The 25,000-nt window shown below is 46.4% G+C and overlaps 1 protein-coding gene and 1 long non-coding RNA gene across 11 annotated transcripts in view; one reads left to right on the top strand and one right to left on the bottom strand.

Annotated features, from left to right (window-relative positions):
* The window catches only part of Kif9 (kinesin family member 9), a 44,496-nt gene that overhangs the window by 843 nt on the left and 18,653 nt on the right, over window positions 1–25,000 (bottom strand). For 8 of the 10 annotated variants that reach the window (XM_031344033.1, XM_031344036.1, XM_031344040.1 and 5 more), the window contains 14 exons: window positions 24,376–24,523; window positions 23,436–23,500; window positions 20,019–20,096; window positions 16,344–16,412; window positions 15,839–15,943; window positions 12,978–13,033; window positions 12,087–12,177; window positions 10,988–11,115; window positions 8,296–8,484; window positions 6,748–6,962; window positions 5,235–5,411; window positions 4,835–4,950; window positions 3,159–3,263; window positions 275–618 (listed from right to left, as the gene is read on the bottom strand). In XM_031344033.1, the coding sequence (XP_031199893.1) occupies window positions 496–618; window positions 3,159–3,263; window positions 4,835–4,950; window positions 5,235–5,411; window positions 6,748–6,962; window positions 8,296–8,484; window positions 10,988–11,115; window positions 12,087–12,177; window positions 12,978–13,033; window positions 15,839–15,943; window positions 16,344–16,412; window positions 20,019–20,096; window positions 23,436–23,500; window positions 24,376–24,523 (1,665 nt within the window). In that variant the 3' untranslated portion in view covers window positions 275–495. Of the gene's footprint in view, window positions 1–274; window positions 619–3,158; window positions 3,264–4,834; window positions 4,951–5,234; window positions 5,412–6,747; window positions 6,963–8,295; window positions 8,485–10,987; window positions 11,116–12,086; window positions 12,178–12,977; window positions 13,034–15,838; window positions 15,944–16,343; window positions 16,413–20,018; window positions 20,097–23,435; window positions 23,501–24,375; window positions 24,524–25,000 lie in introns of those variants that run through there. The other 2 variants (XM_031344034.1, XM_031344041.1) reach the window with 1 other exon arrangement.
* On the top strand, window positions 13,075–16,581 carry LOC116072577. The gene is made up of 2 exons (XR_004111514.1): window positions 13,075–13,192; window positions 16,156–16,581. It is a non-coding gene; the product is annotated as an uncharacterized LOC116072577 (long non-coding RNA).

Below are 25,000 nucleotides of genomic sequence, written 5' to 3'. Positions count from 1 at the left end.
AGCTAGCTCATCTAACTTAACTAATCCAGCTGCCCATGATTCTTTTCCCAGAGATCCTCCCTGAGGGCTGAAGTCCTGACTTCCCTTTCCTGCCCAGCTATGGCCATCAGATCTTTATTAAACCAATCAGTAAATGAGGAAGGTGTATATTTACAAAATGCTGAGGCAGGTGATGAGCCATAAGAATAACAAGACCAAAGTTCGGCTTTGCTGTTCCAGAATTAACAATTGAATAATACACAGACAACCTTCACACAATATACCCCAACAATAGTTTGGATATAAAGCACTTTATATACTATATACCTTAAAGCATATAGGTTCCTGTGTTTGCAAGCTTAGTCTCCACGGGTAGATCTGATCATTGAGACGTAATAGGAAAATGAGAGCTAATCAACAGATTTATCCACCAGTGGTTTCATAACTTGGTAGCATTATTGGAAGGTGGTGGGACGCAAGAGGTAGGAGCAGGTTGGAGGATGTAGGTCACTGGGGTTATGGCCTGTAGGATTTATCATGATCCACCCCAGGCCTTTTCGGCTTGAGCACGTTGATGATATAAGCAGCTTTCCACCATGCTCTTCTGAGGCCACGATGATGATCTGATTTACCATAAGCCTATAACAATGGAACCAGTTTACGAGGTAAAATACATCTTTCATCTTTGTTTTTCCCTTTGTTTCTATTTCTGTTTGTTTCTAGAGAGGGTCTCCATGAAGCCCGGGCCTGTCTTGAACCTCCTATGCAAATAAGGATAACTGGACTCCTGAATCTCCTGCTTCCAGCACTCAAGAGGCATGTGTCACCAGATTAGCTTAATCCTTCCTACTTTTAGGCTGTGACTCCCAAGTATTTGTCATAGCAATAGGAAACTAGCAGGAAAGGACTCTAGAGGTCAGGGCCTAATTACTGTCATAGCCTATTCCCACCCCCTCTAGCTGTAGTATTCACAAATTCTACCATTTCTTTTGTTAATTAAATTCTATTCTTTTAATACACTGCTAGGATCCCTGAGAGTGGGTAGGAAAGGTTGTCATTAAAGCAGGGGGCAGGAAAGGAGCAAATGTTAAAGCTAGCTTAGAATATGAAAAGGAACTCTAGAGTCCCCAAGGTAAGAAGCTGAACATGCAAAGCCAACACTAAGCTGGAATCTTCTTTCTTGGGATAGTGACTCAATATATAGCCCAAGTATGGCCTTGAACTCAAGATATTCCTCCCTCAGCCCCCTAAAGTGTTTAGATTATAGGATTTGACATAACACCGGGCTCAAGATTGAACTTTTCCTCTTTTTGTTGAACCCAGGGCCTTACACAGGCCTTACTAAGGCAAATGATCTGTTTCTGAGTTACATCTCCAGCATTTAAGTTGGAATTCTTGAAAGGTGTAAAATGGTCCTAGGTTGGTAATACTCCATGGGTAACTGCAAAAAGCAAATACTGACAGTATAGTTGGGAAAACCTGGTAAGTCCAACACTTAAGAGGCAGGAACAGGAGGAACAGGAGTTCAAGGCCACTCTGTGCTACACAGCAAGTTCAAGGCAGGCCTGAACCACATGGAACTTTGTCTCAAAAAAAAAAAACAAAAAAAAAAACCAAATAGGTAGATATGCTGCTGAGCTGTAATCTCAGCACTCCAGATACAAGCAGGAGTGTTAGGATTTCAAGGTCATTTTAGCTGCATTGTCAATTTGAGGCCATCCTAAGCTAGTGAGTTTGTTTGTTTTGTTTTGTTTTGTTTTGTTTTGTTTTGAGAGAAAGTTTCTCTGTGTAGCCCGGCTGTCCTGAAATTCACTCTGTAGACTAGGCTGGCCTCAGACTCAGAGATCTACCATTCTCTGCCCAAGTGCTGGGATTAAAGGGTCTCACTATGTAGCTCTTGCATGGAACTCATTGTGTAGACCAGACTGGCCTCAAAGTCAGAGAGATGGTCAGGAGAAGAGACCATGTCTTAAGAAATCAAAACAAAACAACACCTCTCCCACCCTGCTCCAATAAGTATATGCCCTTTCAGGAAGAAAATTATTTCAATTCATATAGTTTGCAGTCCTTAAGTCCAATCAAATATGAGCTTGTGATTTAAAAAATATATTTGGGACTGGAAAGATAGCTCACTGGAGAGATAGCTCAGTGGTTGAGAGCACTCAGTGGCTGTTCCTCCAGAGGACCCAGGTTCAATTCCTATCATCTCCAGTTCTGGAGGAAGCCTAGGGAATCCTACACCCTCTTCTGGCCTCTGAAGGCACCAAACATGTAAATGCTGCACAGATATACATGCAGATAAAACACCAATACACATAACAGTTTTTAAAAAAACTTATGTATGTAAACACACACATACATGCTATAAATCAATCTCACAATGAAAGAAACTAAAAGAAAAAAATAGAAAATAGTGCTGAGTACAGTAATCCAAACCAGTAGTCTCAGCATGTGGAGTGTGGATGCAGTGATCACAGCATGTGGAGTGTGGATGCAGTAGTCTCAGCATGTGGAGTGTGGATGCAGTAGTCTCATCATGTGGAATGTGGATGCAGTGATCACAGCATGTGGAGTGTGGATGCAAGAGGATCAGTTCCAGGGCACCCTTGGCTACCTAGCAAGTTTGAGACCAGCCTGGGGTACATGACGCTTGTCTCAAAGAAACAAAACAAATAACAAAGGCCACCTGAGCACAGAGGGCTGCACAGTATTCAGGGCCTTGGCAGACTGAGGAGGGATAGGTTCTCTGTGGCTGACACCATGTCTAGTTTCACTTTGGCTACATGGGATCCTCTGTCCCCTGCCATTTGTTCAGGATAGCCCCCTGACCAGGCCCTTCTCCACAGGCCATTGTCTCAGAGGATTTCATTCTTAGACTGTCATGGGCTGTGTGCCACCGTACATGGTTGTAGGTAGGCACCATTTACAAGCCATGTCCGGAACTAGCCATGATCTATGTGATCCTCCTCCCCCCACTTCTCAAGTCCAGCCTTGTTCTAGTCTGGAGCTGGCACTGATTAAGGTGACACTCAGTCTCCCTGGCCTGGTACCATCACACATACTGGCAACATACACTCAGACACACCCTGTGCCTATCTAATGAGGTTGGTGATTCTGAGTACCCTAATAACAAAGTCTTTGGGGCCTCCACCCTCACAGACACGAATGTCCAAAGTTACCTTCTGTTCAGTCTTGACTTTGGCATTGTAGAAGGAGATGGAATCAGGACCCTCAGGCAGGACAGTCTGCTGCAGCTGGCTGAACATGTCCTGGTCATCTTCTCCCTGGGAGAGGCCCAACCCAGAATAGTATCTCAGCCTAGCATTGTCAGGATACAGCAGGACAGACCCTTGCTGGGTTTCCAAATGCACCCAGAGCATTTGTAGCACCCATGTCTGCCAGCGTCCTTCCAGATTCCTCTATAAGGGCCACCTGGGCACTGCAGAAAGTTGGCAGTAATAAAATGGATTCCTCTGTCTTTGTCTCTCTCTATCTCTGTTTTTGTCTGTCTGTCTGACTCTCTGTCTATCTCTCTCAAAAAAAGATTGATTTAGGTATATGGGTGCTGTGTCTACATTGGAATTCATGGGACTACAGTTATAGACAGCTATGAGCTACCATGTGGGTGTGGAAAATCGAACTCACAGCCTCTGGGCGAGCATCCAGTGCTCCTAACCACTGATCCATCTCTTTGGCCCTTACATATCCCTCTTTAAGATTTGTACTGGTTGGGTTTTTTTGTTGTTTGTTTTGTCTACTTGACACAAACCTAAACATGTCTTGGAAAAAAGACCCTCAATTTAGGAATTTTCTCCATCAGGTTGGCCTATAGGCACTCTGTGAGGCAATTTCTTGATTAATGATTGATGTAGGACCATGCAGCCCATGGTGGGCAATGCCACCCTTGGGCAAGAGGTCCTGGGTTTTATAAGAAAACAGACTGAAGAGGCTAGAGAGATGGCTCACTGGTTAAGAGTACTAACTGCTCTTCCAGAAGACCCAGGTTCAATCCTCACTACTCACAAAATGTCCTATCACTGTATATGACTCCAATTCCAAATGGGAGTCAGCATTTTCTGCTGAACTCTGAGCACTGGGCACACGTGTAATGAATAACACATCCAGATGAAACACTCATCCGCATCTGTCTATCTGTCTGTCTGTCTATATCTATCTATCTATCTATCTATCTATCTATCTATCTATCCATCTATCTATTTTTGGTTTTTCGAGACAGGGTTTCTCTGTATAGCCTTGTGGTTCTATAACTCACTCTCTAGACCATACTGACCTTGAACCTAGAGATCTGCCTGCCAAGTGCTGGAATTAAAGGCCTGTGCCACCACCACCTGGCTTAGAAAAAAAAAGATGGAGGAAAAAAGCCATGGCAGCAAAGGAGCAAGCATTCCTCCATGGCCTTTGCCTTAGTTTCTGTCTCTAGGTTTCTGCTCTGACTGCCCTTCATGATGGAGCTTAAAGTTTGTAGGCTCAAACACGCTCTCTTTGTCCCCCACTCTTGCTTTGGAAACCTAACTAAGGTTAAGATTTTTGAAAAGATCTGTATGTGTTTGTCTGCAAGACTGTATGCCTTATGTGTGCTATTGTCCACAAAGGCCACAAGAGGGCATTGGAATAGGAACTAGAATCACAAATAGTTGTGTGCTGAGAAGCAAGCTCAGGTCTTCTGGAAGAGCAGCCAGTCCTCCTAGCTGCTGGACTACCTCTCTAGCTGTTTTTCACTTTTAAATAATGGAGGAGCTTATACCTGCCTCCCTACCTGGGCACTGGCAGCACTAGACGTGAATCCAGGGGAGAAGCACAATCACCCACACCCTCATGCCCTTGTGCTGCTCACCAGACACACAATCCTGTTGATAGGCACCATGCCTGGCCGGATGCTGCTGCCTAGCCTCAGTGCTGACTGAACGTCCTCTGGGATGACAAAAGACTCATTGTACCAGATGTCAAATTCTGCAAGAGTCAGAGAGACAGCTCTATGAGGGTTAAGGGAGCCTGTGGGGAGGCAGGCGAAGGCTCTTACAGGCTCATCTCCACTTTCTGTTCCAGGAACTTCTCTATTCTCACCACTATCTCCAGCCATCATAGGCCTAGAATGCACATACCTGAAGCCACTGACCAATCCCTGGCTCTGCAGCAGCACGCAGCTCAGAGAGCGCTTCCTGAACTGACCCTTGGCCTTGACCTCAGGCCTCTCTTGACCTCAAGGGGCCTGCCAACCTTTCCAGCTGGAATACCCATGAGCAAGCGATGGCGGCACTGATCCACCAGGTGCTGGCAGTACTGGATCTCAGCCCGGAGGTCTCGAAGTTCCTGGTACTCATTTCGATACTGCTTCTTCAGGTCTTTGAGCTTCAGGATCAACAGAAATTCCTCCTCATCGATGATCATCAGGCCTTTGTTCTCGTACTCTCCTGCAGGGTGAGGGTAGCGGGCAGGGAGTGAGGCAATAGTCAGCGTAGGGGAACTACGGCTTCCAAAATAATGACGGTGTTAGCAGATCCCGTGTGTGTGTGTGTGTGTGTGTGTGTGTGTGTGTGTGTGTGTGTGTGTGTGACAAGGACTGGGCAAACCACCAGAAGGCAAGGCTTCCACAGCAAATCCACAGATGGAGGCTGAGCAGCTCAGTGGGGTCTGCCTGGTATTTTAGAACAAATAGGAGGGATGCTGGGCAGAGGAGAGGACAGAGAGACTATTTATCATGTTTATTTTGATCCTGTCCCATCAACCTTTAAAGAGTTTTTTCTTTTGAGTCAAATAAATAAGTAGATCCTCAGGGATGGATTACTAGGAGGCCAAAATGGAAAATAGACATTGATTTTCTAAGGTTCAGAGACAGCTTTAAGGACAGCGTGAAGCTGGCAGCAGCAGCCATGTCTTGGTGTGTGTAGAGAACATATACACTCCAAGTTTGGGGCCATGAACAGTTGCATTCCAAACTTCTAACATGACCCAGACACCTGTCCTAACCTCTCTATCCAGGCAGGGCTTACAGATGCTGAAGGGCACTTAGTGGGTTAGACTGATGGGCAAGGCTTTGAACTTGGAGTGGCACACACCTCTAATCCTAGTACTAAGGAGGCAGAGGCAGGCAGATCTCTGAGTTCAAGGCCAGCGTGAGAGTCTACAGAGTGAGTTTCAGGACAGCCAGGGCTACACAGAGAAATTGTTTCAAAACAAAACAAAACAAAATTTTCTTTGCATCCCTGTGGTATACCCTGTCATATTTATTTATTTATTTATTTATTTTTGATTTTTTTTTTTTTTTTTTTTTGGTTTTTTGAGACAGTGTTTGGCTGTCCTGGAACTCACTCTGCCTGAGTTCAGACTGGCCTTGAACTCAGAAATCTGCCTGCCTTTCCCTCCCAAGTTCTGGGATTAAAGGCATGCGCCACCACTGCCCGGCTCATTTTTTTTTTTTTTAATCTCTATCAATGGCACCCACCTTTACAATGAACTGCCTACCTTTCTCTACTGAGCCTCCAGTGTGCTGGGGTAGGTGGGGAGTGGGATTCCTTCAGGCCAAGGGCCAGTTTCTCATGGAGGAAGGCTCAGCAGTAAGAATCAACATTGGCAAAGGCTAGCTGGCAGGAAGGGGTGCCTGGAGCCTAGTGAAATGGCATAGGTCTGTACCCTACAGCCCTCTACTGCCCCCCTTCAATCATGGTCCTTTACTGCCCCAGCTGCCACACTTACCGCATGGTGACTCTGAGCCCTGCATTGCCCTAGCCATCTTCCCTTCACATCTACCTTGCTTCTCCCGCAGTGATTTCTGGAAATTGAGTGCTTCTTTGGTCTCATCAATTTCCTGCTTGATGGCATTGATGCGCTGGGTTGTCTCGCTGGCCCTTTTCTTCCGTTCATTTAAGATGGATTTGTTTTCTTTGAAGATGCGGTTGATCTCACTACCTCGTTCATTCTTAAACTCTTCAAAGGCCACAGGCTTAGAGGGTGGGGTGCTGGGTCTAGGGACAGAGGGAAAAGTCAAAGGGAAAAGAAATGGAACAGCTGCCTTGGAGACACAAGGTTCTTCATCTTTCTACCCTGTGCCTTCCAAGGGCAGGAGGTAGAATTGTTGTCAGATTCTTTATTAGTCTTTATTAACCCCTCATCTTCGTTCCACTGCAGAAGCTGAGGAAAGGGAAGAAACTGAAAACAAAATCAGTATAATATACCATCAATCAGAACTTGTTGAATCTCTTGAGATTTCTTTGATATATTTTTAAATTGGTGAAGAAGCCAATGAGTTTTTTTCTTACAGAGGTGTTATTTCATGGTATTAAAATTTCTCTGAGAGGACTTCAGGTCTGGCTTTGTGGCCTTTATATAAGAGCATGTATTCTGCAAGTGTGAGTACCTAGGGTCATATCCCCGTGTTATATAGCAATTCCATCCAGGAAGAAAAAACCAAGCTGTCTTAGACACTATTATATTAATGTGAAGTTACCATGACAACTCATAAAAACTGAAGGCTTGCTTATAGTATCAGAGCCTTAGTCCATTCTCATCATGGTGGGAACATGGTGACAGGCATGGTAGCATCGTGCTGAAGAAAGAGCTGAGAGCTACATCCTGATGCATAGACAGAGTGAGAATCTGGGTCTAGTGGGCTTTTGAAACCTCAAAGCCCATCCCCAGGGGCATTTCCTCCAACAAAGATCTTCTAATCCTATCAAAAAGTTGCACTCTTGGTGACTAAGCAGTCCAACATAAGAGCCCAGGGGAACCATTTTTTTTTTTTTTTTAAAGATTTATTTTTTATTATATCTAAATGCACTGTAGCTGTCTTCAGACACACCAGAAGAGGGCATCAGATCTCATTATGGATGGTTATGAGCCACCATGTGGTTGCTGGGATTTGAACTCAGGACCTTTGGAAGATCAGTCAGTGCTCTTACCCACTGAGCCATCTCTCCAGCCCGAAACCATTCTTATTCAAACCAGCACAGAAGCCCATGAGACTCAAAAAGTTAAATAACTCCTAAATCTAAGTCTTTTGTTTGTTTGTTTGTTTTGTTTTTTGGTTTTTTTTTTGTTTTGTTTTGTTTTGAGACAGGGTTTCTCTGTATATCCCTGGCTGTCCTGGAACTCACTCTGTGGACCAGGCTGGCCTTGAACTCAGAAATCCACCTGCCTGCTAGGATTAAAGGCATGTGCCACCACTGCCAGGCTGATCTTTCAGACTTTGTTTCCCATTTATTTCTCTTCTGCTCTGAGCATCCTTTACCTACCCTGTAAGGACCACACCCTGATTTGGGTTGACCTGATCTGGTGGAAGACCTGTCTTTAGATGGGTACCTGGGTACACGCGATTCTTCCTTTGGAGAGTCTGAGGGCTCAATGCTGGACGTTTCTCTCTCTCGTGCAAGCATGTCTTTGAAATCCCCATCTTTGGAAGATGGGACCAGCTGGGTCTTGGAGACAGAAGCCATATCAAGTTCCTTGCCACTCACAGGGCTACTGGCACCTTCTTTTCTTACTGAGGAACTGAAAAACATCAGGGAAAACCAAGGCCCAGGCATTAGCAGTGAGAAACTAAGACCCTAGGATGAGACCTTTCTCAAGCCAACTTCAAACAGCCTACTACATTCAGCTTGCTTGCTTATTTTATTCATGTATCATTTATCCATCCATCCATCCACCCACCCACCCATCCATCCATCCATCCACCCACCCACCCATCCATCCATCCAACCATCCATCCACCCACCCACCCACCCACCCACCCATCCATCCATCTACCCACCCACCGACCTATCTGTCTATCTATCTATCTATCTATCTATCTATCTATCTATCTATCTATCTATCTAATCTATTTGAGACAAGGTCTTTTTTAAAAAAGATTTATTTATTTTCTGTATTTATTTATTTTATGTGTGTGAGTACTTCAGACACATCAGAAGAGGCAGATCTCATTACAGATGGTTGTGAGCCACCATGTGGTTGCTGGGAATTGAACTCAGAACCTCTGGAAGAGCATTCAGTGCTCTTAACCGCTGAGCCATCTCTCTAGCCAAACAAGGGCTTACATATAGCCTTGGCTGGCCTAGAACTCACAGAGATTTTTCTGCCTCTGCCTCCTAAGTGCTGGAATTAAAGGAGAATACCACCATACCTGGCAGTTGGCAGCTCCTACCTTCTTAAAAAGTGTGTGTGTGTTGCTGGGCGGTGGTGGCGCACGCCTTTAATCCCAGCACTTGGGAGGCAGAGGCAGGCGGATTTCTGAGTTCGTGGCCAGCCTGGTCTACAGAGTGAGTTCCAGGACAGCCAAGGCGACACAGAGAAACCCTGTCTCGTAAAAACCATATAAAAAAAAAAAAAAAAGTGTGTGTGTGTGTGTGTGTGTGTGTGTGTGTGTGTGTGTGTGTGTGTGTGAACATGAGAGCAGTACCCTCAGAAGCCAGAGATGTGAGATATCCGTGGAGATGGAGTTCCTGGCAATTGTGAGCCACCTGACATGGGTATTAGAGCTGAGTCAGTCCTCTCCGTAAGTGATATGCAGTGAGCTTTTTATTTCTTTTAGAGTGAAAGAGGATTTCATGTACTTCAAGCTGACTTAGAGCTCCCAGTAGCTGAGGACAATTAATGTCTTTCCATCTTCCTGCTGAGGCTACAGTAGTTGATGTAGTGCTGAACACCAAGCCCAGTGCCTTGTGCATGCTAGGCAGACGTTGCACCTGCAGAGCTCTATCCCCAAACGCTTTATCAGTCCTTCCTTTCAGTTTGCTTCCTCCATTTGTTCCCCCTTGCTTCCCTCTTCCTTTCCTTTTTTTTTCCTTTTCTTTTTTTGTCAGATGGTTGTACCATGTAAGTCCAAGGAGGCCTCAACTCATATATTTTTTATTGTGTGTGATTGGGGGAGGGGAGGCCACAGGATAACTGTGAAATTTGTTCTCCTCTACTTTAATGTAAATTCCACAGGTGAGATCCTTAGGCTTGTGTAGCAAGCACCTTTATTTGTGGAGCCATCTCACCAGCCCTGAATCCACACTCTTACGGCCTTAGCCTCCTAGGTGCTGGGATTACAGGCATGGCTAACACCCCCCAGCCCCTTTCTTCTCACAATAAGTATTGCTGAAAGGATCAGTCTCCATGGAAGGACTACTCCAGTTCCCTGCAGCAGACATAGCAGGCAAGAGGTGCATTCTCTGCACATGACTCGTGGCTTACACAGAGAACTTCCCATGTGGAAGGACTACATGCCCTAGCTTATACTTCCCACAAAGCCATTAGCTCTGCTGCTGTCATTATTACAACCATTATTCCCATTTTAGGGATACATGATAAGTTCTTGTGCCTCACGTGAGGAAGGCTCTTAGGAGTAAGAAGCACAGAGAAGGAAGATGTGCCCAGGTCTTGACTCTGAATGCTGTGCTGTGGCTACCACTACCAGGCTTTGGCTGGGCAGCAGACTGGGGAAAATGCCTTCTCCAACTTGTCTTAGCTGGGTGGCATGGGACCCTTTTGAGCTTTTGAGAACATGAGGCAGGAGGATCATTATGAGCCTGAAACCAGCCATCCTTGGCTATAGTGTGAGACCCCTTCTCAGGCTCCCCCAGTCTTATGTAAAAGGTGAGTTTAGATGTCTGTGGCTTGACTGCTAAACACAGGTGAGAAAGTCAGAGGCATCACAGAGGTATGGAGGGCACAGCGGTGCCCTAGTGCTGGCAGAGCTGTCCTAGCGCTTCCTACAACCCTACTACTCATCAGGGACAGAACATTTCGAGTAACTCAGTAAGATGGAAACACTGGGGTGCCACGAGGATGAGTCGTGACACTGGGGTACCGTGAGGATGAGGATGAGTCATGACACTGGGGCATGGCCTGAACCCCACAAGTTCCCCAGACACTACCCCACTGGTGCATCAGCAATAGTGCAGTAGTGAGCACTGGTAGCTGAGGTGCCATGGGAGAATGGGGAGGCCATGTCGTGCCCTCTGTCTACCAGGCAGCCTAGGTGCCAAGGACCAGAGCAGAGAGCTCTCACCTGAACTGGTCTTTCTTCTTGGTCTTAGCTTTCTTCCCAGGTTTGACAGGAAAAGGAGCAACCCCAAGTCCAAAGCTTTGTCCATCAGGCTCACCCACTAGGTGACCTTCAACATCCATAAGCCCCGCCTGCAGAGAGGTCAGGACAAGGAACACAGGTTATATTAAAGGCTTGGGCCTCACAGCAACACAAGTGTTCGTGGTGCAAACCTTGGGTGAGCATGCTCTATACACACACCAGGATTTGGATGCTGCTGCCAGCTTCCTGCTGTCCTTAGTAGAGCTGTCTCTGAACCCTAGAAAGCCAATATCTACTTTCCATATTGGCCTCCTAATAACCCATTTTCCTGGGCTGAAATCAAAGGCATGTGTTATAATATCCATCTCCCTATGGATTTTTTTTTTTTGAGACAGGGTTTCTCTGTATAGCCCTGTGTGTTCTGGAACTCACTCTGTAGACCAGGCTGGCCTGGAACTCAGAAATCCACCTGCCTCTGCTTCCCAGTGCTGAGATTAAAGGCGAGCACCACCACTGCCCGGCCCTATGGATCTTAAGACCTATTTCCAACCTAATTCCAAGTATTGGTCATCTATAGTATTAGCCATATGTTTCATTTATGGACATCATTTTAAATGAAAAAGTGGTATACTATTTTTGTGTGTGTGTATAAGTATGTATGTGGATGTGGAGACTGGAGGTCAACCTTGAATGCTATTCTTCAGGAATAGTCTAATGCTGGGTCTCTCATTGGCCAGGAACTCCCAAACTCTGCTAGGCTGGCTGGCTAGAGAGTCCCAGGGATCTGTCTGTCTATGCCTCCCCAGAACTTGCATTACAAGGATGTACCACCATGCCCAGCTTTACATGGGTCTGGTAATTGAACTGAGGGCCTCATGTTTGTGCAGCAGCTGCTTTACTGACTGAGCTCAGTCACTCTCTCCAACCTCTAAAGTGGTTTACTCTTGCCCAGGGCACTCCACATTCATTCTGGTGTTATCTTGATCTGGGAACACGCATGATCCTTGCAATTTCTGCCAAAGTCTCCCCAGAGATGGAAAGTCTGAAGTGAGTGATGTTAGTAAGAAGCAATTGTGCTTACCTTCTGGACAGCAGAAATGGCTGCAAAGTCGTTTTTGTCTATGAGAGTGTACTTCCTGCGCAAAGCAGACTCTACTTCCTGTTCCTGTTGGCTTGGGGAAAGAGTGAGATAATGCGTTGGAATGGGGGATAAGTGAGTCCACTAGGCTGAGACCCAAATACTACATTAAAAGTCGGTTAGGGGTCGGGCGGTGGTGGCACACGCCTTTAATCCCAGCACTTGGGAGGCAGAGGTAGGTGTATTTCTGAGTTCGAGACCAGCCCGGCCTACAGAGTGAGTTCCAGAAACCCTGTCTCAAAAAACAAAAACAAAAACAAAAACAAACAAACAAACAAACAAAAACAAAGGCCCATCCCTTTTCACAATGTACACATCCCCACATCATCCAGTTCCCAAACCTATAGAGCACCTTCCATGACAGCTACATCAGCTCTAAGATGACATCTAATAATGCCTGTAAACCTGCATGCATGGGGACTGTGATGTCACTGAGGTTCTAATAGTCCCTTTGGAGTCAAATGACCAGTCTGGTACCAACCGCTGCCCATTGGCTGCTCAGACAATGGGTAGATCTGCATTCGAGTAGAACTGTACGTGCTCCCTGAGGTAGAGGGCATGGAGGAGTCCCGAGGCCTGGCTCTGGGCACACTCACACCTGGCAGGCTGAAAGTTCCTGTCCAATTGATGAACTCAACTAACACCCATCAGGGACCTGCACACATCCTGAGCACTCAGATCTGGTTCCCTACGTGGCAGAGAATGTTCTTCACACACAAACATGCACACACCTCTCACGCATATGAAGGTTTTCTTGAAGGCAATTGCCCAGGCCATTTAAAAAAAAAAAAAAAGAAGAAAATGGAGTATGAAAGAGAGTGAGGAGAAACTTACCTCAGAACCACCCTGAACTGGTTGAATACTTCCTGAATCTGCCTTAGATTGATTATCTGGCAGAAGAGAGCAGAGCAGAGTGTAAATACTGAGACGGAGGAATGGAAGGAGGCTGTGTCTAAGCAGAGATGGCAGGGCCTTGGCTGACGGAACCATCTCATTGTGACAATATGTGCAGAAGCCCCTCTGCAGTCACTGGGGAAATGGCTCAGCAGGTAAGAGCAGTTATTTCTCTTGGTCCCCTCACCCACATCAGAAATTTGACAACTGTCTTTAGCTCCAGTTCCAGGGGATAATACCCTCTTCCAGTTTCCATAGGTACACTATGCGAAGTACAAACCCACATGCAGATATGTGTATGCATATGTATATTTTTAAAGATTTATTTATTTATTTATTTTTTATTTTTATTTTTTGTTTTTTCGAGACAGGGTTTCTCTGTGTAGCCTTGGCTGTCCTGGAACTCACTCTGTAGACCAGGCTGGCCTCGAACTCAGAAATCTACCTGCCTCTGCCTCCCAAGTGCTGGGATTAAAGGCATGTGCCACCACTGCCCTGTGATTTATTTTTATGTGTATGCTTGGTGCCCTCAAAAACCAGAAGGGGACAATAGATCCCCTGGAACCGGAGTTACGGACTGCTGTGAGCTGCACATTGGTGCTGGGAATTGAACCTGGGTCTTCTGCAAGAACACCAAATACTCTTAACTGCTGAGCCATTTCTCCAGTCCCCACTTTTTGTTTTATGAGGAAAGGTCTAACTGTGTAGTCCAGACTGTCCTTGAACTCACCCGCCTCAGCCTCCCAAAGGCTATTCTGGAATACAGGCATGTGCCACCATGACCAATACAAAATACCTTTTGAGTGGAAATCTCTAGGGACAGTGCTACCCTTTAAAACACAATAATGATAAGACTGCCGATAGATCTAAAACACCATGGGGACAGACCTCTCTGGGCATGTCTACACTGAGTCAACTGATGAGAAAAATTCACCATCAATGCATGCAGTTTCTTTCCATGGACTAGGTTTAGAAAAAGAATGTGGGCTGCAGAGATGGCTCAGTGGTTAATAGTACTTGGCTGGTATTCCAGAGAATCCAGGTTCAATTTCCAGCACCCACATAGCAGTTCACACTGTCTATAACTCCAGGTCCAGGAGATCAGAGATCCCAAACGTAGACATATATGCAGGGAAAACACCAATGTACATTACATTTAATTTAAAGGAAGGAAGGAAGGAAATATCCAGGGAGATAAATCCTAGCACTCCTGCTCTCTCGGCTTCCTGGCTGTGTGCAGTCTGACCAGCCCCAAGTCTCTACCACTCTGCCTTCTCTGCCATGATGGGTTACATCATCTGTGAATCAGAACAAACCGTTCCTGTCTCATATGGCTTTTGTCAGATATATTGTCATTGTCACAGCAATGAGGAAAATTAGTACAAATACTCCCTAAGGAAAAGACTATATTAAACTGAAGGAAAGGCCATCCAGAGACTGCCCCACCTAGGGATCCATCCCATCTGCAGACACCAAACCCAAACACTATTGCTGATGCCAAGAAGTGTTTGCTGACAGGAGCCTGATACAGCTGTCTCCTGAGAGGCTCTGCCAGAGCCTGACTAATACAGAGGCAGATACTCACAGCCATCCATCAGACTGAGCACGGGAACCCCAATGGAGTAGTTAGGGGAAGGAATGAAGGAGCTGAAGGGGTTTGCAACCCCATAGGAAGAACAACAATATCAACTAACTGGATCCCCCAGAGCTCCCAGGGACTAAACCACCAACCAGAGAGTACACATGGAGGGACCCATAGCTCCAGCTGCATATGTAGCAGAGGATGGCCTTATCTGGCATCAATGGGAGGGGAGGCCCTTGGTCCTGTCGAGGCTCGATGACCCAGAGTAGGGGGATGCTAGGGAAGTGAGGCTGAGTGGGTGAGTTGGGGGGAGCACTCTCATAGAAGCCGGGGGGTTTGGGATGGGGGGTTTGCGGAGGGGAAATTAGAAACAGGGACATTTGAAATGTAAACAAATAAAATAACTAATAAAAAAAGATAAAATTACTTAAGTAGCTTTCTTCTACTTCCAGAAGGTTAAGATGGACCCCATTAATGAACTTCTTCTTGTTTGGGCACACACATACACACACACACATAGCTGGAGGAAGGTTAGCAGCCTATGAACTGAACTTGGTTCAAGGTTGGTTTGCTGCTGCCCTTGTATTGGGAAGGCCAGCACACCTCAGTTGCCTGAGACCCTCCTTCTGCTGCTGCCCACATTGACACTTAAAGGGGTGGGGATAGTAGCCCATGTAGTTCCCGTGAGAGGTTTAATGGCTGCACTATAAATGAGATTCCTCCCCCCTCCAGCCCTTCTTGTGTGCCTGCTGCTTTCTTCTTTTACACTTCTTTTACAACCTGCACATGGGCTCTGGGAGGCAGGATCCTCTTTAACACCATCAACCTGACTACCACCCTTCACTAGCCTCATACCACCAGGCCCAGCCAAGCTTAGCTAAGCGGACGGTCGCCTGGGCCTATTTTCCTTCTCTGCTGCACTGGTGAGGCTACTGAACATTCGGCCCAGGTCACTCAGCCAGGAGGTACTTGGGGGGATTCCATCAGGGCAGCTTTGCTTCAGGGTCTGTTCCCACATCCCTGAGATGGACTACCTTTGTATATACACCGTGTATAGCTCACTTCAGGGTTTGTAACCCTAAACATGGATCCTAAGGCCATTTTGACTAGGCTGAAGGCATTTGACTAGGGTCTACACCACTTCCCATTCCATGTCACAGGACTCAGTGAGGGAAGTCTGAGAGAGTTGAGCCTGTGGTCCCATGGCAGGGCTTCTTACGTCAATCTCGTCCAGCGTCCCCTCCAGGTACCTCCGGACTTGAGAGTTGATCTCAGCAATCTGGATTTCATCCATGGGGTCATAGTTCACAAGAGTGCGGTTGGACTTGAAGGATGAAGAACATAGGCAATGAGAACCTGAGCCCAAGCAGGGGCATCAGGGGCATCCTGAGAGCCAAAGTGTGGAGAGGGGTGTAGTGTCTGACTGCTGTGCTGGCCGGCTGCTTTACTACCTGGGCCTGGTGGGGGAGGCCTGGTGGAGCAGGCCAGATGTCTCAGCAAACCATAACGTGGGGAGATGCTTTTCTTTGCCTTCAGGACCATCAGAATCGTGACCACAAGCCCAAGTAGGCCACTGGAGGACTCCACCTGCCACAGAATGTCTACTGCTGATCCTCCCCTACGTTCTACCCCAAGCGACTGCCCCTGGGCCTTAACCCACCATGCTGTTTGCCCCTGGGTCTCTGTCCCCAGCAACTTTCCCTCTCCCATGTCCAACGCCTTACCAGACTATCATGGATGGCCAGCTCCTGCTTAAGCAATGCCAGTTCCTTCTCCAAGTTCTTGACCATTCTCTGCCATGGAAAACATAACAAGTAGAGAAGAAAGTCATCAGAAAAATTACTTGGCTCCTCCATAGCAAATGCCCAATTTCTCTTTCTTTTTCTTTTCTTTTTTCTATTTTTTAAAAAAGATTTACTTACTTTATGTGTATTGAAAGGAAAAATTAAAGCTTTAGACCTGTGCTGACTAGGAAGAAAAGTTATGGGCCTAAGAATCCATCACAAGCTGACTCACATAGGCCTGGGAAGGAGCAAGCAAGTTGTTAGATATCATAAGAGCTGGCAGGTCAAGAAGACGTAAAACTATAAACATAGAGGAAAACATGTCTAGGCAAACGAGGATATGTCCAAGGCTCAGGCCTGCAAAGACGTGCCTGGCAGACACTAAGTAATGGACCATCTGGTCCTCTCAGATATGGTTTAAGGTCAGATGCTTTGTTGACTCAGATTAACACCAACTTTAGGAATTTTCCACTCTGTTCTGCATGTAATAGTTAATATTTGAACTAGCCAATCATGTATGACCACACTGATCCCTTTGTTCCCTATATAAACCCCTAACTTTCAAGCCTCGTGGTCGGCTCCACTATCTCCTGCGTGAGATAGGTGTGGTGCCAAACCAGAGCGCCCTGAAATTAAAAAATACCTCTTGTAATTACATCAAGATGGTCTCTCGTGATTCCTTGGGTGCACGTCCTCCCAAGATTTGAGTGGGGGTCTTCCCCAGGGGTCTTTCAGTATGAGTACACTGTAGCTGTGAGCCATCATGTGGTTGCTGGGAATTGAACTCAAGATGCCCCGCTTGCTCTGGCCCCCAATTCACTGTAGCTGTCTTCAGACGCACCAGAAGAAAATGTCAGATCTCATTACGGGTGGTTGTGAGCCACCATGTGGTTGCTGGGATCCGAACTCAAGACCTTTGGAAAAGCAGTCAGTGCTCTTACCCGCTGAGCCATCTCGCCAGCCCTTTCTTTCTTTCTTTCTTTCTTTTTTTTTTAAGACAGAGTTTCTCTGTGTAGCTTTTAGCTGTCCTGGAACTTACTCAGACCAGGCTGGCCTCAAACTTACAGAGGTCCTCCCGCCTCTGTCTCCAGAGTGATGAATTAAAGGCATGTACCACCACTCCAGTCAAATGCTCAAGCTCAATTTCTTAATTTGGACCCAGATATCCTGGTTATTCCTGCCAATACATAAAGTGTATTCTTGGTTTCTAGGCCATCTATCCTAGTTGGTGGGTGAGCCTTCTCCAACTAGAATGAGCTTATGGTGTAAGATGGCTTCTTCCAGCAAACATGACAGAGAACTGCACACAGGTTATGTGCTGTCTTCAAACCCAACTCCCAGTAGCCCCTGGAGAGCTCCCTAGGCTTCCAGGGTAAGGCCCTTCCTAGGCCTTGGCATATGTGTGGTCAAAGGACATGTGGCAGGACTCAATTCTCCCCATCCCACACTGCCTTACTGCTCTTGCTAAAAATATCACTTTGTGTGTGTGTGTGTGTGTGTGTGTGTGTGTGTGTGTGTGTGTGTGTTTTTAATTTTTGAGACAGGGACTCATGTAGCCCAGGCTAGCTCCAAAGCTGTCATGTGGCCAAGAATGACCCTGAACTCCTAATCCTCTAGGCTCTCCCTCTGAGAGCTGGGATGACAGTCATATGTTACTGTGCTGGACTCATATGGTTGGATCTTAATTGCCCACTGAAGGTCATATGGTAAAAGGCTTGGTCCCTGTGTTAGGTACTTTTGCTGCTGTAACAAAGTATCTAAACAAGCCAGGTGTAGTCTACATCTTTAATCCCAGCATTCAGGTGGCAAAGGCAGGCGGATCTCAGTGAGCTCAGAATAGACAGGGGTTTGGCTGGCCAGGTGCTTTAAACCCTCATTGAGTTTAAGAACCAGAACTTGTAAGATCCGAGTAGACAGGGACATCTCAGAAAAACACCAGGAGGCCAGGAATTTCCTTAATAAGATAAGCTCAGGAACTTTAGGAAGGTAGCTGAATTCTCCAGAAGGGAAAGGCTAATTAACATTCCTCAGATCACAGAGTGAGAAACATCCTTTGGGTGGGGACACATTCCCCAGGTGGACCTTTGCCCACCTTCAGACAAGGGAAGTCCTTGCCACCTCATTCCCTAAAGACCAGTTAGATACAATCACATTGTATCTAATGGCTGCTGCCCTGAAAATTGTATAAAAGCTCACTGAACAAGTTGTGTGGGGTCGCCTCCTTTCCTTAGGGTCTGGGATGGCCCCAGTGCACTGGAATAAAAATCTTCATGCTCTTTGCATTGATCAGGCTCCATGTGATTCACTCAGGGGGTCTCTGGTAAGCTAAGGCTCGACAGGGTCTTACAAACTCTGAGCTCTACTTTCCTGCTAAACCATGTTTAGTCCCATGATGGCAATGTCCTTCAGGGTTTAGAATCTAGGTTTAACCTTTTTGCCAGGAACACAGAGATGGGTACACATGCCCATCTCCAGTGACCATGATTTCATAAGCATTTTTGGTTGCTTTTTTTTTTTTTTTTTTTTTTTTTTTTTTGGTTTTTCGAGACAGGGTTTCTCTGTATAGCTCTGGCTGTCCTGGAACTCACTCTGTAGACCACGCTGGCCTCAAACTCAGAAATCCAGCTGCCTCTGCCTCCCAAGTGCTGGGATTAAAGGCGTGTGCCACCACTGCCCGGCTTTGGTTGCTTTTTAAAAATGACTTATTGCTGGGCAGTGGTAGCATGCTTTTAATCCCAGCACGTGGGAGGCAGAGGCAGGCAGATTTCTGGGTTTGGGGCCAGCCTGGTCTACAGAGTGAGTTCCAGGACAGCCAGGGCTATACAGAGAAACCTTGTCTCAAAAAAAAACCCAAAAAACAAAAAATGATTTATATTTATTTTATACATATATGTTTGTGTGTGCATGCATGCATGTATGTGTGCACACACACCATGTTTGTGCCTGGTTCCCAGGGAGGCCAGAAGAGCACATTGGATTCCTTCGAATTGGAGTTACAGATGATTGTGAGCTACAGTATGGGTGCTGGGGACGGAATCTAGGACTTCTGAAAGAGCAGTAAATGCTTCTAACCACTGAGTCATCTCTCTAGTCAGTGGATCGTTTTTGAGACTATCTCATGGAGCCTAGGCTGTCCTTGAACTCATGATCTTCCTAAAAACTGACTCCTACAAGTTGTCCTTTGACCTCTGCTCATGTGCCCATACATATAGGTGCACACATATACACACACAAAACAAATGGGTTCTATCGTGACAGGCAGGAAACTCTGAGAGACAATGCATGCTGACTGAGCTCAGAAGAAATCTCCTGGGGAATCCTGGGATACCCAAGCCCCTGGATCCCTGCATGTGAGCTGAGTAGTAGATTATCTTCCCTTCCATGTTTGTGGCAGTCTAGCAGGGGTCTCCAGGGACTCTTAAAGATATTGGCTTACAATGGAAAGGAAAAGGATTGACCCAGGACTCCAAGCAAAACTTCAGTGGAGGCAGGAAGGAAACCACCCGAGTCTGGCTTCTAGGACCTCAAGCAGATACTTGTGTGGTAGCAAACACACAGGGGACAAACCAACAGACAGCATTCCCAGTTGGGAGGCTCCCATCAGCCCCTTAGTACCTCCGCATCATACTTCTCATTGATGGCAGGCTCAGTGGTGACCAGCTTCATCCGGCTGGCAAACCTCAATGAAGATAGCTGAAAATAGACCAGATAGATGTCAGGTGCCTCACTACTCAACAAGACCCTAAAGATTAGCCTTCTCAGAGGGCATGTCCTCTTCAAACTCTTCCAGTTGCCTTAACTGGTATTATTAGTTCACATCTTCAAGGTAGACAGTGATCAAAAGGGCATATGTGGGGTGTGAAGATTAAGTGAGTGATATAGACACTGATTAGCAAGGGGAGGTCCTCATGAGTTTTGCCAACTCAATATGTAGTCCAGGCTGGTCCAATCCTTAACCAAAATATAAAATTAAAAAGGGAACATCAGCCATGATGGCATGTGCTCTTATGAGGTGGTAATAACAGGATCAGGAGTTTAAAATCATCCTCAGCTACATATCAAGCTGGAAGCTAGCTTTGGCTATATTACTCAGTATCAAAAATACATAAATAAGGCTGGAGAGAAGGTTTAGCAGCTAAGAGTTTGCTGCTTTTCCAAAGGACCCAAGTTCAGTTCCCAGTACCCAGATCAGGTGGCTCACAGTGGCCTGTTACTCTAACTTTAGGGGGATCTAATACCCTCTCTGGCCTCAATAAGCACCTGCACTCACATGCACACACACCTATTCACAAACACACATACACATAATCGAACAAAATTAAATCTTAAGAAACAAGACCTTCCGGGCGGTGGTGGCGCACGCCTTTAATCCCAGCACTTGGGAGGCAGAGGCAGGTGGATTTCTGAGTTCGAGGCCAGCCTGGTCTACAAAGTGAGTTCCAGGACAGCCAGGGCTACTCAGAGAAACCCTGTCTCGAAAAACCAAAAAACAAACAAACAAAAAAAAAAAACCAAAAAAAAAACCAAGACCTTAGCAGTGAGATCTTCAGCAGAGTAGGGAATGGAACAGTAGGAACAGGAAGTTAATAGAGGCCCATGTTGTAGCTAGGTCCTTATCTAGTACACTACCCAGACAGTAGTCCATCTCCTCTTTCCCCCTCCCTCTCTTCTTTCCCCTTTCTGTTCTTCTTCCTTTTCCTCCTCCTCCTCTTCCTTTTCCTCCTCCTCCTTCTCTCTCTTTCTCTCTCTCTCTCTCTCTCTCTCTTTCCCTCTCTCTCTCTTTCCCTCTCTCTCTCTCTCTCTCTCTGAGACAGAGCCTCTTTTACTTTTCTTTTGCAGTGCAGGTGAGCACATACAGGGCCTTGCATTTACTACGCAAATTTCTAAACTGATGAACATCCTTGGCTCCACATTGTTCCAATTCTTAACCCACACCTCCCAGCTTCCCTCCAGACCCTATGCCCAGGCCGCCCCTCCCTAAGGCTGTGCTCAGGCTGCCCCTCTTTCCTCTCCTCCTATGCTCTTTTCTTTCTATTCTCTGCTCTCTAAGGCACAATTAGAAACCAGCTCTTTGCCTTCCCTTTGTGTGCTTTTTAGTTAAATATGAATTATCTGTCAAGAGGAACAACCATTGATCGACCCCAAGGCTCATGTTTTGTCTTGAGATATGGTCTCAAAGTAGCCTTGGCCAGCTTGTAACTCACTCTATAGAGCAGACTGTCTTCAAACCCACAGATCCTCCTACCTCTGCCTCCTGAGTGCTGGGATTGAAGGCGTGTGCTACCACACCCAGCTTTCCAAGGCTCCTTCTTAAATCAATACTACAATACTAATGCTTACTACAAAGCCACCCAAGTACCTTGGCACCTGTACCTGCCATCATGTCTTCCTATCACAGAAAAACATGGAGTGACCTCCAAATGGGTCCATAACTAAAGTGTCCCAGCATGGGTGATGACCTCCCCAAAGCAGCATGGATAGAGTTCTCAATAGTAGCTTTCTTTCTTTTTTTTTTTTTAAAGATTTATTTATTAATTATATGTAAGTACACTGTAGCTGTCTTCAGACACTCCAGAAGAGGGCATGAGATCTTGTTATGGATTGTGGGGAGCCACCATGTGGTTGCTGGGAATTGAACTCAGGACCTTTGGAAGAGCAGTCGGTGCTCTTAACCACTGAGCCACCTCTCCAGCCTCAACAGTAGCTTTCTTAATAAGGCAGCCTTAAGGTCAAAGTTGTCAGAGCTCCTCCTGGGGCTCGCTTGTGATGACAGGAGACCAGGAGGTTCCTAAACCCTTTCCCTGGAGGTGCTGTCTCACGTCAGCTGGAGCTCTTTGGTTTGGCCTCCCAAGTCCCAGGGCACTGACTGTGTGGCAAGAGGACTCTCCCTGTGCTGGGACAGTCCCTAATGCATACAGGCTGGAGGCTCTACAGTCACATCTTGCCTCAAAGCATCCCTGGAAATAACCCATTTCACCTAAGTGAATTCTCCAGAGAGATGAAGCTTGCCTTCAACATTTGCAACAGTAAAATAGCTAGGGACAGCTTTCCTCTCTTATAACAGGGTACTTTAGAGAGAGAAACCCAACCTAGAATAGATTCACCTGTTACTGTGTTGGACACTTATTCCTGTCTGACATTTTCAGGACACCTGTGTCCTGTCACTGGATTATCTACCTGAGTCCCAGCGGTGTCCACAGCTCTCTCCTCTTAAAACTTCATCATGGCCAGGCAGTGGTGGCACACGCCTTTAATCCCAGCACTTGGGAGGCAGAGGCAGGTGGATTTCTGGGTTTGAAGCCAGCCTGGTCTACAGAGTGAGTTCCAGGACAGCCAAGGCTACACAGAGAAACCCTGTCTCAGAAGAAAAACAAAAACAAAAACAAAAAACCAAACCCTCTATCATGGCTCCAGCCATGTGCAGAAGAGCCAAGGCCCTGCAATTTTCCTCTTTCCTTCTTCAACCCTCTCACAGAGGAACAAGATGTTCCTGGCATGAGTCACATACTCAGTTCTGTCGTCACCTCTACCTGTAACACGTGTGCATCCTGCACTCGGTACCCACCCAAGCTTGGGGAAGGGGAAGTCCTTTCTCCTCCCTGGCCACTTCTGAAGGTCTCGTCCCCCCAGGACTCTGACATGATTTAGGACCAGGGCTTCTCTTTCTGTAGGGAGGGCTCTGTTGTATCTCTACTGAACTATTCAACTCACACGTGCTGTGCCCCTGAAAACATGTTCTCTGTCCCCACAAAACTGCTCTCACTGTGCCCTCCTTGTATCATAAGCTCCTAAGGTTACATCTGTCTTACACCTGGGCTTCTTTCTTAATATGGTTTATTGCTGGGTGTTTGCATCCTGGTCTCTCTCATCCTCAGCAGTTGTGGCTCAGATTTGTCCTTGGGGTCCCTCATAATGCCATGGATAATGCACCATCTGAGACAGTCTCAATCCAATCTTATCCATGCCCCACCCTCACCCTCTGCACTCATGGGGAGAAACTCCAACCTGATTGCACTGGCTGTCTCTACATACCGTTTCGTCTAACTGGGCAGCTTCTCCATAGATGTTTGTCACGAGGACCATATTGCAATTTCCCCCTGCAGAAAGGGACACGAGGGATTCCTTTAGGATTGACAGGGTTCTGATATGGACTCAACGCGCTTGTATTCCCACAAAATTTATAACCTCCAATATCCCAAACACCCAGTCTAATGTGTTTAGGATGGAGCCTTTGGTAGTAATTACTGTTGGATAAGGTCTGTGGGCAGCTCCTGTGATGGGGTTGCTGTCTTTGTGAAAAAAAGAAAAAAGTAGCTGGCAGTGGTGGCGCATGCCTTTAATCCCAGCACTTGGGAGGCAGAGGCAGGTGGATTTCTGAGTTTGAGGCCAACCTGGTCTACAGAGTGAGTTCCAGGACACAGAGAAACCCTGTCTTGAAAAAAACAAAAACAAACAAACAAACAAAAAAATATTTACACTGGAGGAATGGGACAGAACAGTAGAGACAATTCAGGAGACTAGAGCGAGCTCAGGAGAGAAGGTGTGAGCTTGGACTTTGCTCATGGTGTCACAGGGCTAATGACCAGAGACCAGTGACTGTGTCATTAGGTCTGACAAAGCCCGACACAGGTGGGGATGTCAAGGTGGCTCCCATGGTTGTGTCTGGGAAGGTGTAAAGGACACAGGGAAATGATAGGAGAGGCCCCTTCCCTGAGTCCCCAAGGCCACAAAGGTCTCCGCCAAACAGTTTAGGGACAAGGCAGAAGGAGAAAATGTTCCCAGCAGAGGCAAAAGCCTGAGTAGAGTCTAACAGCAAGAGTGCATGAAGGCTTGTCCCATGTGTCTGAAGAGCTACAGTAAACTCATCCCCTCTGGTCAAAGTGATTCTCTGCTCCCCAGTGGCAGATGAGCCCAGCCTAGTGAGTCCTCCCCAGCACACAACCCCTCCTCTGAGGACCATCCACATTCTTACCTAAGGAGTCTTTCAGGGCATGGGTGAGCTTGCTCTGCCGGAAAGGGATGTGGTCCCGATTCTGGTCCCCAAGGGCAATGATGGCCTGCTCCAGGAATGACAATGACTTATTGATGTAGGTGGCTTCCTTTAGGACTCTACCTTCGGACTGCAAACAAAATGTCTGGGTCATGCTAGACAGTCTAGGGAGGCTACCCTATTAAGGCTACCACCCTTCCTGGTTTACGGTGATGGGGAAGTTTGCAGCCAGGTCGCAGCCTCTTCCCCAGAACCAGGACCTTTTCCTCCAAGTTGGGAATGTTTGCCATCTTGGGCTACAGATAATGGTAATAGTAAAACTCACAGGAACATTCATTCATATGAAAGGCTGACATGAATAAGAATATACACATAAATAGTCATATGATACTCACATCTACATGTACAAATGTATATGAAATACCTGAGCAGGTAAGCCTATGAATATATACTTAATTAATATACACATACATACAGCCGTACACACATAAGCAAATACTCATCTCAATCCTCTTGTGAAATTTTGCATTAAAGAATTTTTACAAGCCGGGCGGTGGTGGCGCACGCCTTTAATCCCAGCACTTGGGAGGCAGAGGCAGGCGGATTT

Source organism: Mastomys coucha, unplaced genomic scaffold (assembly GCF_008632895.1).
Source record: "Mastomys coucha isolate ucsf_1 unplaced genomic scaffold, UCSF_Mcou_1 pScaffold23, whole genome shotgun sequence".
Lineage (NCBI taxonomy): Eukaryota > Metazoa > Chordata > Mammalia > Rodentia > Muridae > Mastomys > Mastomys coucha.
The sequence above is the reverse complement of the archived record's forward strand: the minus strand, read 5'-3'. Positions and strand labels throughout refer to the sequence as shown.